Source organism: Botrytis porri (genome assembly GCF_014898465.1).
Source record: "Botrytis porri strain MUCL 3234 chromosome Unknown BPOR_009, whole genome shotgun sequence".
NCBI classification, from domain to species: domain Eukaryota; kingdom Fungi; phylum Ascomycota; class Leotiomycetes; order Helotiales; family Sclerotiniaceae; genus Botrytis; species Botrytis porri.
This window is the reverse complement of record NW_024066083.1, coordinates 1,408,063-1,424,098: the sequence shown is the minus strand read 5'-3', so window position 1 is coordinate 1,424,098 and position 16,036 is coordinate 1,408,063. Positions and strand designations below refer to the sequence as shown.

General features: G+C 43.9%; 3 protein-coding genes across 3 annotated transcripts; 1 reads left to right on the top strand and 2 right to left on the bottom strand.

Moving 5' to 3' along the window:
* Window positions 1-297: 297 nt before the first annotated feature.
* On the bottom strand, window positions 298-3,759 carry EAF01_007226 (uncharacterized protein; the record flags this gene model as incomplete). The annotated part of the gene is made up of 1 exon (XM_038915481.1): window positions 298-3,759. The coding sequence occupies one exon, from the start codon at window positions 3,757-3,759 to the stop codon at window positions 298-300; it is 3,462 nt and encodes a 1,153-aa protein (XP_038769119.1).
* A 497-nt stretch (window positions 3,760-4,256) lies between these two features.
* On the bottom strand, window positions 4,257-5,196 carry EAF01_007225 (uncharacterized protein; the record flags this gene model as incomplete). Its single annotated transcript, XM_038915480.1, has 5 exons — window positions 4,257-4,289; window positions 4,352-4,530; window positions 4,610-4,763; window positions 4,954-4,983; window positions 5,095-5,196. 5 exons carry the CDS (start codon window positions 5,194-5,196, stop codon window positions 4,257-4,259), a joined length of 498 nt encoding a protein of 165 aa, XP_038769118.1.
* A 6,783-nt stretch (window positions 5,197-11,979) lies between these two features.
* Window positions 11,980-14,370, top strand: EAF01_007224 (uncharacterized protein; the record flags this gene model as incomplete). Its single annotated transcript, XM_038915479.1, has 1 exon — window positions 11,980-14,370. One exon carries the CDS (start codon window positions 11,980-11,982, stop codon window positions 14,368-14,370), a length of 2,391 nt encoding a protein of 796 aa, XP_038769117.1.
* Between the last annotated feature and the right edge of the window lie 1,666 nt (window positions 14,371-16,036).

Below are 16,036 nucleotides of genomic sequence, written 5' to 3'. Positions count from 1 at the left end.
GGAAAGGACACTTTGTGGTTTTTGTCGGGAATGTTGATCAGTAGTAATGCGTAGGATTTGTAGGTGGAGGGGGTTTGGTCCCAAAATTTCTAGAGAAATGAAAATTCGTGTTTTCAAAGTATTAGAATCTTTTCGGGTTTTTCTTGTCCTGTTGATTAGCCGCCAATTCCTCAAACGCCTCTAGACACAATACTTATTCATTTTTCAATTTCCAAATTCATCACTATCTAGTGATCTAAAAGAAACCTAGGCCTACAATCTCACAAGTTCTTACAATACTCCCTCTCAAATCCTCCCCTACCCCTCAAACCCCCTCTCAACCCTCAACAACCTCTCTAACCCCTCCCAACTCAAGCCTCCCTGACAATTTGTCCTCAAAACCAAATCCTCTGCATTCTCCATATGAATCACAATCGTAACCCCCTTGGCCCCATTCACTCCTTCTCCCCCTTCTTCTCTCAGACTTTCATTTGTATTTACATTTCTCAATCTACCAACTCTCCTCCCCTCATCAAACCCCAAAAACCTCCTTTTCCAAACACAATCATGCTTCTCACCATCACTATCTTCACCCTCCCCTTTCTGCTCCTGCTCCTCGCCAAGCTCCCCATTCCCCTCTTCCTCCAAAATCGACCCCATAACCCCTTTCAAACCATTACCCCTCCCCCTCTCACTCCCACTCGACAACCACCTCATCTGCGCATCAAAATATCCCCCCGCGCTAACCGGTGTTACCATCTCACTCGCACCAGCACTACCACCATTAACACCAACACTATCCCTCACCACCCCCACTCTCCTCATCACCCCCCTCCTACTCTCCGACCTCCTATCCTCCCACTTCTGGACCTTATTCCTTACCTGTTCCTGTTCCCGTCCCAGCCTCTCCTTCCTCTTCCTCCTTGAAATCTCATCCTCGCTCTTGCGTCTCCGTCCCGCCCATTCCGATTGTCCACAAACATCCGACGTTTCGCAATCCGTTGAACGTCTGGCGACTTGCTGGAATGGAGATTTCGACATTTGTTTCCAATAGAGATAATTTTTGGGGAAATTAACTGCTTCTTTATCTCGCCATGGATTGGATGAAAAGTAGCCCGGAGAAGAATTCGTGGGAAAACGAGGGTTTGGTCTTGCGGGTGCTACGGATTGGTCTTTCGTCCCATCACTTAACGATGGTCTGTTTGGGTTCACGGATATTTTTGAACAAGTATTCTCTGAAGCTTTGTTGAAAGTTTCTTTCACTAGCGGTGCTATAACCTTCGGGACAATCGATGCTGAAGCCCAAGGTGACGGACTTCGAGCCATCGATAACGAATTGCTAGCTTGCTTAATAGCAATTGATGGATTATTTCTTGCAACATGAAGAGTCTTCGACGGCGTATCAGTCGGGGTATCCAATCTTCGATGCGGCGAAGGCTCATCCGGACTCCCCAACCATTCCGAAACACTATCATACTTATGAACGGTCGAACGATCATAAGTCTGAGAGTGAGATAAGATATAAGGTTTCTTTTCCTGCATCGAGCTAAGATGTCCAGTATTCGAATTGAATGCATCATTTAACGAGACCTTTGCTGGACTACGATGAAGATGTATCATAGGTTTATGAACTTCATTTGTACAACATCGAACACTATGAACTGTGCTCTGGCATGCAGAACACTCACAATCATCAAGACAATGTTGGCAGTCCCCTAAAATACCCGAACTAACAGGACTGCGATCGCAATGCCCATGACCAGTCCTAGGGTACCCATGACATTCTACATAATCTGATCCATATCTCGACGAACGTTTTCCATATTTCGAATTATTGAGAAATGGATAATAATTATTTAGGAGTTTCGACTTTTCCACATTATCCGATGTAAAACTGGGTTGTATTGGTTGATAGGTTGTCCCATTGAACATACGATACGAGCTTTCTGTCCTCTGTGTGTTGTCTGTACGGCTTCTGCGATTCACTCTATGAGTAGCTTGTGTAGTCCGACAGATTGTGTTATTCGAAAATGGATCTGGTCTCATTGAAGTCCGTGGGATTTCCTCCTGGTCCGATTCATGGCTGAGTTGTATTGCTCGGTGTATAGATCCATTCAATAATCGATAAAATCTCAAAGAAGGCTGTGAAGTTTTAGAGGAGTCAGGATAAGAAAGCGAGCGATAAATGTTTTCGTCGTTAATACTGTCAGTTGTATAGCGACCATCCATAGCTATAATATCCTCACTTCGGGCAAGTGATTGAGAAGTAGAATGTCGGCAGACAAAACTCTCATGTTCAGTTTGTTGACAGCTTCTACATCTGCAGTCGTGTGTTTCCAATGATCCCGAGTCAGATCTATGTTCGCTGGCAACATACTGGGAGGAAAAATTTGGTGTAGGAAGCATGGAATTTTCTTGAGAGGTCTCCTGAAATTTAGTTGAGAACTTTTGGGGGCGCTCGGGTTTGTAGATACCAGGACACGATTGTAATTGCTCACAATTCGACGGATCCAAACCAGAACCAAGCTTTGAGTTTTGTGGCAGAGCGTTCTTGGAATAGAACGACGGAAAAGGCTCCGTCGGACGGACCTCTTTCTGAACTTTCTGTATTGGAACCGGCAGAGGCCTCGACAGTGATTGCTTTGTAATTTGACCTTTTGATGGTCGTGGTGTTGTTACATAATGCAGTGGTTTCGACGCTTCTTTCCGATCAATAGAAAGCCCTCGGTCGTAATCAAAACTTGTATCTTTACCCCCATGAGAAAAAGGCAGAAGTCTATCACAAGCTCTGCATAATCGATGACCACATTTCCAACAGGTATTTTCATTCTTATCATGAATCCACATGCAAATATGACAGACGCTATGTCTCTGAGGTCTATTGATTTCTTCCCGCGCAATTTCAGATGATGCGAGTCCAGGTGGCCTTTCAATTCCATGTTTAGCATACAAATCTCGAACACTCTGTCGCTGAAGTGTAGACGTTGTACGAGTAGATACCTCAGAATTAGACATCTCATCTTGCCGTATTTTCTCTCTCTGACGACGAGAATTCAGTGTTAGGTTCTGTTCATAGGATAATTGAGCAGTAGATGGCGCTTGTGCTGTGCTATAGTCATCCCCAAAAGTCTGAACGCCCCTGTGTAAATCTACCTTGGGGCCAGCAGTCCTTCGCCCTAGATCGTTCCTCGACATCTTCAAAGTATCAACAATAGGAGCCCATCCACTATCCATCGCATCTTCCCGATCCAAGCCCCGCAAGCCACTCAACGAAGGTCCAACATCCCCACTAACCCTTAATGCACCCACATTCCCCGCTCTAGCTTGCCCCTCATCATGATTCGATCTCGGTGTTCTCAAACCCAAGAAAGAATGATTCGTCCCCGTTTGCAACTGTTCACTTGGTTGCGAATTTCTCGACGCCGGGTTCCCAAAGAGATTCGTAGGTCGACGACCGAAGCTCGAACGAGAATTTTCTCGTCTCCTATTCAATTGCGGTCGAAACTGAGGGGGGGATCGTGATCGATGAGGTGATTTGCTGCTCCTTTCTCGTCTTGTTTTCGACGGAGATCGGATTTGTGGAAAGCGTGAAGGGGTTTTCGGTGGTGATTTATTTTTTTGGTTGCCCGCAAGCTTTTGAAGTAATAAGATACGTGAAGCAACAGTTCCCACTGTGATGGGAAGATTGCGAGAGGGTCGATCACTAGGTAAGGATGGTTTTGAAGCCGCAGAATCGGCATGTATATTTCGAGCTGTAGCTGGTCGCCAGGGATAGTTCATGGCAATTGATGGTTTATAGGATACATTGAATTCGGGACTGATGCTGACATATAAAGATGACTGTAACGAATGAATACCCAGGCAATGCGCCTGATGAGTGCTGTGAAGCAATGAAGAGGATAACCCTAATAGGAAAATATAGATGGAAGTACAAATGACCATGGTGAGAGAGATCGAGTACTTGAATTGAAACTAGCAAGTCTCGTTGGGAGGAACACAACGACCGAAAAGGCAAGAGCAATCAACGTCCTTGGCCATTGTCAGTATGCATGGCTATTCATCAAAATCTACATGTCCATTTTCCCATAATCATTGAACCCATCAGATATAGCAAAAATACAGTTCAAAACTTAGTTGATGAGGGTATAAAATTGACCGAGCTTCTCAATTGAACAAGCTATGGTATTCGTTTTCACACAACGCAATAAAAAATGTTTCACTGATGTACATTGTGCAGGTCTCTATCATCTAACCATCACCACGGTAGAGTAATTTCTCTACTTAAGGTGTGCTTGCAAGGTCTCCAAAACCTACATATCTCATTAGTCCTGATCTCATATCCGCATCCAAGATCTGAATATTAAAAACTCACCTCCAACTCAATCTTAGCCTCAGCGATATCTTGCTCACTTCCACTGCCTCCAACAATCTTCTGAGCCTCAGCAATTTGTGACCTAACTGCATCTGCGCTGAAATCCTCCAATGGGAATCCCTCGACTGCGTTGATGCTTAATGAAGAGTTTGGCTGAACGACTGCGAATCCTCCGGAAACTGTTTCAATGTCCCGTTAGCTTCCTGGGTTCTCTCCCAATTTGTAAATGTCTCCAGAATGAATTGTCGTATGACGTACGGAAGAATTGCTTGCTTCCACCACTCTCCTCAATAACCTCCACGAGACCTGGCTTCAATTGTTCGATCGATGGGACGTGGTTGGCGAGGATACCCATTTCACCGGATTCGGCGGGGATGTTGACCTGGACGACATCTTGGGATCTGTAGACAGACTGCAGATTTGTGTGTTAGCCAATCTCTTCCTAGATGCCCATCTGCCAATCCATGTGTCCGCAGAAATCCCTCCTCCGCTTCCCCATCCCCCCTCATCTCATCCTATCCCATCCAATCCAGCACTCCATCATCCATCCCTCTCCCTCCCCCCCTCCAACCACAAACAAACAAACAAAAATCCCTACATACCTGATGAGGCAAAGCCAAGCTCAACTTAATCTATACACACACACCCCAAGTCAGCACACATTCCCCAAAACTCCCCATCCTCATCCTCCTCCCCCAAACCCCCAAACCAAAAAAAAAAAACCAGAAACGGGAATTCCCGACCTTCTCCGCAACAGCCTCAGCATACCCTCTGCGCAAGACAGGAGTTTTCAAAGCCGTAGGACGAACCCGCAGAGCGGCGCGAGCAAAACGCATGGAGTTCATGATGGGTCGAGTGTATCAATTGAAAGACGTGACGTGGGTTTCTACGAGGGGTTGATATGCGGCGGGAGCTTGCTGGTTGAGGTCGGGTTGCTTTCGCTAACTTATTTTCTTTAGCTTGATTGATGGTCACGTGTTAAGAACTTTTAGAAGTGGGAAATCTGGACTTTGGATTCGATGAATGATAAAGGGTACTCTCTATTGATTCTAGAGAGCTGTTAATGATTGATGGAGAGAGAATTGATTTCAAGCTCAAATCTCTACTCACGTGCGCGTAGATCACGAGTCTTCATCATCGCATATCCATCTCACGTGCAGTCAAATACTCATCCGCTTACTAACCACACATTCTCCGTATCCGAAACCATCCATTCCATTTCTCGCTACCTAACCCTCAAAAAAGAACGCATTCCCAGTTTCAACTCCCCGGTGTCAAACCCCCAAGCAAGTTGACCTCGGGGGATCCATCAAGCTCAACCACGGAACGAAGTCTGCAAACACGACCCCCCATCCACCCCAAGCCACCAACATTTCCCTCTCAAGTGCGGAACCACGGAACCATATTCAAAGCCACTTCACCACTCTGCAGTCCTCCCCTCGGAGCTCCAGTGCCAAATATCCATTGCACACTGTACACATGCCCAAAACGCTCTATCCCTGAAAATTCCACTGGTCAAAATTAATCCCTCATATTCGAGGCTAGTCTCAATGTAAATGCAAACTCATAAACCTTGTGCACCCCCTCCCCATCAACATATCATGAAAGATCAAATCAAATATGTCCTCAAGATTTTAAATGGGGGAGTTCCCCGTTCATGGCCCGATCGGATGAAGCACCCCGGAGGAGGGAATGGAATGTGTAGATCTCTGGTACGGTCCAGAGTAGCCAGAGAGGACTTATGATTAATTACCTACTCGTACTCTACAGGGTACAGTGTTGCTTTTGATACCGTGTGAGAATTAGTTATTGAGATCTGATTTTGTACCGAGTAAAATTGAGTCAAGGTGATGAAATCGATAACTCCCTATTCCCTATGAAATGTGATAGACGGGATCATTGATTCATTTGCAATGATTTACGAAAAAGTCTACATGTATCAAGATAAGCAAAACAAGCCAAGCTTCTCAGCGGGTGTGGCACTACATAAGATTTTTATGCCAATGCCCACCGTTGAATCACCAAGGCATTTGCAATCTTGACATTTGTCCCTTGAATCGGTTTCACCAAGCCCTCAAGACTCAGAAATCTCATTTATTCGAAAGAAACTGTGTCTTCACAGGTAGTTTTCATTTACCGACTACTGAAGAGACATAAAACGGATCATTACGGGATATTAAATTACGAACATGAAGATCGTATCGCCATAGATGTGGTAATTCTGTTGGAAGAGGGCATTGCACGGTTTGTCAGATGAGCATTGCACACACTTTCACTGCGTTTTGAAAGGCATTTTGACGGATTTTGATTCAGATGCAATCGTGATTTGACCCATTTTTGGCCTTATGTTTGCAGGATTCGTAGGGCGGTGAATTTGAGTTCGGTATGAGATGAGATCTAACCCCTAAAAACGCAAAGGCAGTCAAGCGAAAGGATGTGAAGGGGCAGGCAGCGGTGTACTCTGTATGTGTGCATGTATGTAGGTAGGTATGTGTGTAGGTATGTATAATTTTGGGTCTGATGTCAATGCTGATGATGAACCGGTGGATATTTGGGCACAGTTGGTAGAAACACAAGTAAGAAGTATGATGAACTGTCAGATGATCTTAGAAGGTGTACAGTAAGAGCGTCCTTACTCAGCTTCCTTCTTTTTCTTCAGTTTCCATATATCAATTTTGCATCACTAGATTGCCACTCGAGAGGTGAGCCAGCACACTGCACAAACGCCCAAGATGTTTGATCAATCTTTGGCCAACACCCAATGCCACATTTTCCAGCGGTGAGAAGATAATAGATGAAGTAATATCATCGTGTATGTACTATGTAGGAGAGGTTGCACAGATAGCTTTTAGCACCCTATCCAGGCTCTCCTCCTATCCTATGCTTAAACTTCCCGCAAGCGAACACTGAAAATCGGATCAAAAAGCTGTTTGCTTGTCAATGCAGGGTAGGCCATCGTTCGAGGATCACAACTTCCTTCCTTTTCATCCAATTGTTCTTTGGCTTTCTGAATGGAAGACATAGAAATCCGACACGTTTCTGTACTTTTAAAGCCTTCTCTCTCTCAGGAGGGGTAAACCCCATTCGTCGATTGTGGGGTAGTTCATGGAAATCCAGCGGTCAAATCCTAGTTGCAATTTACATGACAGGATTATCATTGGTTCATATTCCTGATCCGATCGAGGTGTTACTCCGGCACACGATTGATACTTGGATCAATTGCCAGGTATCCCATTGGTATATGGAAACGAATATGTCGTCAGTGAGAGGACCGTTCCAATCCTTTTGATCACAATAAACCGGACGGTAAGGTGGGATTTTGCCAGGTGAAGGTATCACGAGCCCATCTATCTGCTCAGATCTAGGATTCCCTATATGACAAAATATGACTGTGTGTGACATGACTTGCCTTGCGCGATGCAAGATATACTTTTTTCCCGCACGTTTCTTGTAGACCCTTCGTGCCTCGATGCGAAATGACGAGAACTTTGAAACGATTTCCAAGTAAAAGTTCCAGCAAGTTCGGTAAGCCACAGAGTGCTAGTGTATCATCACTGATCAGATGAAGAATCCGAATCCACAACCCCACGTTCGCAAAAGAAGTCGAGAGCATGTTGGATGGAGGAGGAGGTTGGTAACGTGGTAGGTAGCGTTTCACATACGAAAGCAAAGAGCATGGTCCCCACCAGTACATGTGAAATGGATATCTGCACTGCAGTGAGAGGTCAGGTTGGAGCGTGATTAGACGGAGTCCTGCAGGTAAGGTAGGTGTGACTTTTGCATACGCGCCAAGGGTGCACGAATCCATGATGTTGGCTTTTAGTATTATTATTTCGATTTTTGCCGCGGTTGGCTTGTGTAATTTGATGATATGATACGGATAGATAATCTGCATTTGGTAAGCTGTTATTTGATATTAGAGCTATGGCGGGAAGAATCAAATTGTATGATTTGGGGTGGGGGTAGGCTTCAACAAGCTTGTGAATGTGATTGTGAATTGGAATGAAGTGTAGATAGATAAATGCATGCGGACAGAAGGACAAGACAGGAATCACAGGATGGATGCAAATGAGTGATGGATTGACGAGTAAGCTAGCTGTAATTTCAAGTCATGCCCAGGTGGGAATGGGAATGAGGAATAAGTTTGAATGTGATACCAAGATGCTAATCTGAGAATCAACATTTGTTTCTGTTGGCCATGTTATGTTATGTTGTTATGTTGTTATGTTGTCATATTATGACTGATTCATTCATTCATCGTCGACAAATTGTCGTGAAATTCTTCAAGGGGGTGGGATTGGATGGGTTAACGAAAATTGCTTCAATCTCTCCGAATTCAGGCCGTCCCTACCTAATGAAGAACCCCCAAGAGCGGGTGGGAAATTTCATGTTCATTCTCATTTCCATTTTATTTGCTTGCCGGAGATTTTGATTTGTTTATGTTGATTTCTTTTCTTTTCTTGGATTTAGTTACATGATGTAGGTACATCTTTTCTGTATCCTGTAGGACGGTTGGATCAACGGGCGTGCAGTAAGATGGGCTTTTGCTTGGCTGATACCTCACTATAACAAGTTATCGAAAACCTTAGGTCGTCAGGTAAAGTTTAGGTGTGAGAATACGATGAGTTTTGATGATTTTGGTCGGGAATGTTTGAGATCCTTTGCCCATTTGCTCGTGAAGTGGTTGGCATTTTTACTGCCTTGAGCTGGAAAATGTATATCAATCAATTAGAGGCATGGCATTCACAATCAAGCAATTCAGCCCGAGGCATGTGAGCAAGCTGGAAGGACTACCTACCTACTGTAGTAAAAGTAATTTGTCCCTAGTCAGTACACTCTACGGAGTCGATGCTGTAATTTCCACGAGCTGACTGGATGGAATATATTATGAACAGATCCACTTCTCGATTTGAGCAACAACAGCTGCTGAACTGCACCACCAAAATCGACGATGGGAAGTTACATAGACGTTGTTCAAGATAGAAAGAGGAAGGAGAGAGAACGCGGGATCTTTCTTGGGGGGGGAGGGGGGAGAATATGATAGATATGCAGCTGTTATTGATATTCGTGATATGATATGATCGCAAGTGTCTACTTCGTAGGTAGGTACAGAGTACAGAGTACATACATAGTACATGGTACATAAGATAGATACAACACAATGCGTGGCATGGTATGAGTGAGTGAGTGTACTGTACTGTATGTACTGTATGCACTGTAGTGTATTGTATACGATATGTGTATGTATGTCTGTCTGTATCTATATATCTACATGTGTCCATTTGCATGCACAAAGTATGTGTCCATGTATTCTTCAAGCCAAGTCCTCCGATATCGAAAGTACCGAGTACACCTAGGTAACTAGGGAAGCATCAATCAGCAAATCCATCATAGATCTTCGATGGAAGAAGAATGGAAGCACGAGAGAATGGCGCGATCCCAATAAAGTTCAAGGTCATGGTCAAAGTGATAGTTTATCGATCTGAACCATTGAAGTTCCAGACTCATCCGATTTCATCTCATACAGTTGGACGCTGAACTCTGTATGCCTTGCACCACTTTGACCCCTTGGACAACGCCCTCTCCTTTTTTTCAATCTTGAATGAATACTGGACTGGCACTGGCACTGGCATAGGGAGGACGTACGTGATGATGATATAATTTGGAAGGTTATCCTCTGGACGACGGACAAGCTTTCCCGTAGTCGATACCCACCATCTTAACTGCATCGGTTCCAAGGACTACCGAAGCAGCAGGGCAGGTGAGGTTAGTTCAAGGGCAAGATCAAGGGCAAGGAGAAAGAGAAAGAAGTAAGTACATTTAAAGCGAGCGAGTTGTAGCCATATTCACCATCAAGAGCAAGATCAAGGGCAAAGAGAAAAGAATACATTTAAAGCGAGCGAGTTGTAGCCATATTCACCATCAAGAGCAAGAACCCCCCACTCATCAATCTCAACGCATTTTCCTTTGAAAGAAAAAGAGAAAGAGAAAGAGGAAGAAATAGAGAAAGAAAAAGAAAAAACTTCTTTTCAATGCACTAATCCATTACGGATCATATAGTATACACACTCACACTTTATTTATACAGTACTTTACATAATAATACATACTCATCTAGGATTCCCTTAGTATTCTCTTGTTATTTATTCCTCTTTAACTCTTTTAACTCTTTTAACTCTCTTACTCTTCTTACCCACACCTACCTCTCACTCTCTTTCGCTGGATGTATTAGGTATTCCGTATACATGCCTCCCAATCTACCTTTTTCCCTACGAGGTATATTATGATCACTTGTAATTCCACTAATAATCAACCCACTCATCCACCACCCAACACCCACCCACTACCCATCCACTAGGTAACTTCGTACATACCATCTTTTTTCATCCATTTGCATATTTGCATATTTCCATATTCGCAGATTCGCACAATCACCAACCATCAATATCCCCCTCGCTCCTCTCTCATTATTAATAAGACATGCCCAGGAGAAAGAAGAGCCTCTCATGATATCAAGTCTCATGTTCTTTGATTGGGAATTCTTGATTGACAATAAATACTTCTTCTTTGAAATCGAGGCAGTGGCAAAGCAACGCCCCAACCCGAGACAACAATAAGGCTGTGTTTGTTTTCTTATCCACGGAAAGGAAACGCTACTCAGTCTTATTCATCGTTTAATAAGTTAACTTATCTATGTATTATTATTATTATTTTTGATTTTATTACACGGCCTAAAATCAATTCAAATCAAATCAAATCAAAACAAAAACATTATTCAATTTGTGTGAAAAAAAAACCAACCCTGAAAAAGTTGATCTTTCAGCCCTTGTTTGAACGTCATTTTATAATACCACTGCGTTCCCCCCCAATATTTCTCCAACAATTTCAAAACAACATTCAACAATCAACCTTTACCTTCTTCACCTCTTTCGCCTCGTTCGATACCTTGATACTTGGTACTTGATACTGTTCTCTTCGATATCGACCAAAGAAGAGGCCTGTTTACGAACCGTCGACCAGAATATCTCGGGTGGAAACCAACTGCATCCCCATATCACTACCACCACCTCTTGTCTTCTACCAACAGCAACAAAAATCCTTCCTTCCTTCCATCGAGGAAGAGAAGATACCACCTACCTGGCTTCCCTTTCCTCTTATTGCTTTCGTCGCAGTAACCTGGAATAATAACTGGATTTGAATACAATGTTTTTTCCACAATTATAGCAATACAGTCCCTCAGGGACGCTTTAATTCAACGGTCCTCCTTGACCTTGGTCTGTTGATCGAGAAAGATATTGGAAAGACGACTTACTTCTCTCCGTCTCGAGATTCATATCTGTTCCGTTACCTTTTTGATTCATTCCCAATTCCCAATACACCGAGCCTTCTAAAGAGTACTCGATTGTTTCACTTCATTTCAATTTCACCATCTTCAACCACAAACCACGTCCTTTTTTTTCTTCAATTCGAGGTCTGATAACCACCTCGGAGACCACTTGCCGATTTACATATAAAGAACCTTTCCCGAGCGACCATATTCCAACACTCGATCCTACTTATATTACCTACTTAATTATACATTCACATTCACATTCACATTCCACCCCAATCACGATCCAATCTTTACCATGGAGGGGCAAGATATTTTGACATGGCGTCCACAAGCGACGTCCACTTCCAATATGTCGACAACTGGCGACGAAGAATTAATACCTGCAGATGTCGATGAACCTCCTGAACTACAGGCAAAGGAATTCACAAAAGCTCCCATTCGCCCTCAACCTGATCGCGCGGAATCCCTCATCACGAGAGGTTTACATATCACAGAACCCGAGACACAAAGACCCGATATACATGTCACCACCGACCTAATGCGCCGACGATCCTTGATGAGTACAGCAAGTCTCGCATCTACCGCCGAGCTTACTAGTGATGGAGGCTTTACAAGTCCTGCTCGCACAAATACACCCAGCCCACCATTCCCAAACACATCATATTACTCGATGGGCCGAAAATCGGCATATCCTCCACCGGCTCCAGTCGTGTCTCATGAAGTGGCCGATCCAATCATTGCGGTCCACGCGGAAATACTCCACGTTTCACCAAAAGTAGCACCAGTGGTACCCCTTGAGGTCGCTCCAAAGAAACGTTGTATTAGTTTCGCTTGTGGTGCGCAAAAGGACCCCGCTCCCAAGCCAACGGCGATTGCCGTCACGAAGCCTCTCGAACCCGCAGCTCCTATCGTCGAAGCTTTGAAACGCAAATGTACTATTAAATTTGCTTGTCCTTCTAAGCCCACCGAAACCCACGCGGAAAAGCCTGTAGAGAAGGTTCAAATCACCGAAAAAAATTCTTGTTCGAAACTCGCTCTGTCAGATACCCCACCCGCACGAAGACGCGTCTCGAGTCGATCACCATCTACTTCTAGAAAACCTAGACCTCCCCCTGCGTCTTCTCTTCGTCCTCATCGCGAATCCACAGGCACCGTAAGACGTGCATCTCAAAGTCCTGTTGCAATTAGATGTAAGCCAAGGTATGTCATTGCCGGTGAAAAGGATTTACAATCTGAGGCTGCCCGATTCCACGAATTCTGTAGTGAGGGTTTAGAAGAGGATGACTGGATCCGCAAAGATGAAGAAGTCCCAAAGGCCCGAATTACTATCAACGATACCCTTGCCAAAGAGATTGAAATCCGTCGACTTGGTTCAGAAGCAGAGGAAGAAGCTTTGGAGGAAGATGACGACGAAGAATTTGATGATGGAAATGACTCAGATAACGAAGATGGCTCTGATGAAGAAGAAGATGAGGAGGATGATGAGACTGATCGCGTCTACTCTGATGAGGACTTCACAGACGGAAATGAGACAGATAACGAAGCTGGTTTCGCCGATTCTGATGAAGAAGATGATACCGAAGGTGATTTCAATTTCTGGACACCTGGCAGGTTGGAACAGGCTCGATTTCCAATCATCAATACTGAGATCAGCACTTATCGTGCCTCTGCAAACCGTACTGCGTCGGCATCATCCATCGAATCCCTGAACGGCGAAGCTCCCATAAGAGAGTTGTCTAGAGGAAAGCGAAGACCAAAGAAGACTCACAGCATTAAGATTCGCCCAGGAACCCCAGATCTTCCTGATAGTACCGATTTCGTCTGTGGAACACTTGATGAGGATCGTCCTCTTGAAGATGCTTACGTCTCTTGCATGACCGCCAGAAAATATGCCAAACATGTCGCCACTCCTCAAGATATTGATCCATCTTTCCCAACATCTGATCCTGAGGATGAGGAGGATGAGGAAGTTGATGCCGCAAAGACAATTGAGAGTGACGAACATGTTTGGATGCAAGGAAAGTTTGAAGATTCCGACTCGGAACGTCGTCGTTCAAGATCTCGTAGATCTCCTGGTCACTCCCCAAGACGATTACATTCTCCGCCACCAAAGCAACGTCTTCGCTCTCCGCCTCCCAAGCAGCGTCTCCGATCTCCTCCACCAAAGAAACGTCTCCAGTCACCACCACCACCAAAGAAACGTCTTCAATCACCTCCTCCCCGCAAGTTGTTTGGCAATGAATCTCCAAAAAGTTTACGATCTCCACCACCAGCACGTGCAATCCACTCTCCTCCTGGATCACCTTCAGGAAGCGGCAGTCGGCCAATCAAGTTCGCACCTTTGGGATCTAGACCAGGATTGACTCATACCAAGTCTCTTCCTCGTACACCAAATGCCTTCTGTCGTCAATATACTGCCAATCGCATTGCTGCAGCCAATGAGATCGCAGCAAAGGACGATGGTGATGGGCCATTACGAGGAGCAATCGACATTGTCAAGGGTCTTGAGCAAAAGCGCCAAAGACGAAAGGAGAAGTTTTACCAAAAGCATTGCGCCAATCGTGCACGCAAAGCTCAACCAGAACGGAGACCTCAACCTGGCAAGGGAGCTGAACGTATGCGTGAATTGGGATTGCTCATGGCTGGCAAGACGGGTACTAATGACCCATATATGCTTTCTGCATAAATCTATCGCAGAAGAAAACACATTATAACTATTTTCTATTCTTGAACTGTCAGGCTTTCTCTTCCCTCTCTCTGGTAGAAGAGTGTTTTATTTTAGATGAGATATACCCCCTTCTTCTGGAGTTTAAGAGGAATTGGAAGAAAGCCTATCGGGAACCCGTGATCGATCGATCGAAAAAAACGACGACGAGACGGCTTCGCTTGTAACTTTCATGGATGATTCTTTTGACTGGAACAGGATGCGAAATCCCGATTATTTTATACAAACACATTTTATTTTGTAAATAGGAATGAATATTCAACAAACGTTTACCATCAACATTATCTGGATTATTCAGTCAGTGGTTTACATTTCGAATACCTGGTGATCGATATTGTTTTTAACGACGAATCCGTGTTATGTTATGTTTTTGACGCTTTATGGGATGGTGTGAGTGAATTTGTGATATTCGTGGCTGGTTGTTCAGTGTGTGAGTGAGCGAGGTGATGTGGTGATATTCTGAATTTTTTTTTCTTATCCTTTTCCTTGTTTTATTTCATTTCTTTTCGAGTGAGATATTGAAATTTTTTCATGTTTATAGTACCGTTTATCTATATCTTAGGGCACTGGAGTGGTATTTTCATTGGCATTTTTTGTTTTTCATTTTCATCTTCGGGGTTCCCTTAATTGGAGTGGATTGGGATTGCATATTGCATGGTTTGGTTTGGTTTGGCATATATACCCGGGGTTGGGAAGGTATGGTGCGGTTTTTTTGAGTTTTGCTATTTATTTTTTTGTGGGTTTGTTTTTGAGGGATTCGAAATTGAGATTGCGAGGGGTTGGAGGGGTTTGGGGAAGGAGGAAGATAAAGGAGAAGGATGAAGAGGAAGGAGAGAATGTTAGAGATGAGAATATGAGAAATGAGATATGAGGATTGGGTTGACTTTTTATGTGGAAGATGGAAGATAAAAGACGGGAGGTTGCTGGATTAAGATAGGTGGTGGGTGCTAGGTTGTGAGTTGGATCAGATTGTCGAAGAAGTAAAATGAGAAAGAGAATGAGAGAGGAAGATGGATAGATGGAAATATCTTTGGGGTGTGGATGGATGGAAGAGTGAGGGTATGGAAAGAATGAGTGATTGAGGGGGAGTGATTGATTGATTGATTGATGGATTGATGTTTGAAGGAATGTTGGGTAGATAGATGCTTGGTGATTAAGTGAAAAGTTAAGTGGTTTTGTGGATAGTGTTTAGGTACCTAGTAGATAGGTGAAGAATGAAGAAAACAAATAAAACAAATCGATAAATGAATGAGATTCCATATGCTTTCTATACTTTACATGTGAAAAGAGGGTGATTCTCGTGGTGGGAGAGTAGTTGATTAGGTAGGTAGGTAGGTAGTGTTAATGATAACTCTATCTTTCAAGGTTATACATATCAAATGGCAGATGGCAGATGGCAGATGGCAGAGCTCTTTCCCTTTGGGCTAGGTTGGTATATCTATGTTGATGTGTCTTTTACCTCGGAAAGAATGTTTTTTGAGTTTTGGTTGATGCATTTTATTTGTTTTTGGGGGGTTGGGGGCTTGGAGGGTAGGGCTTGGAGGGCAGGATTTGGAGAATTAGTTGCATTTGCGATATTGTATTTTATGGAGGAAAGAGGGGTGGGGAAAAAAAGGGGGGGGTATTG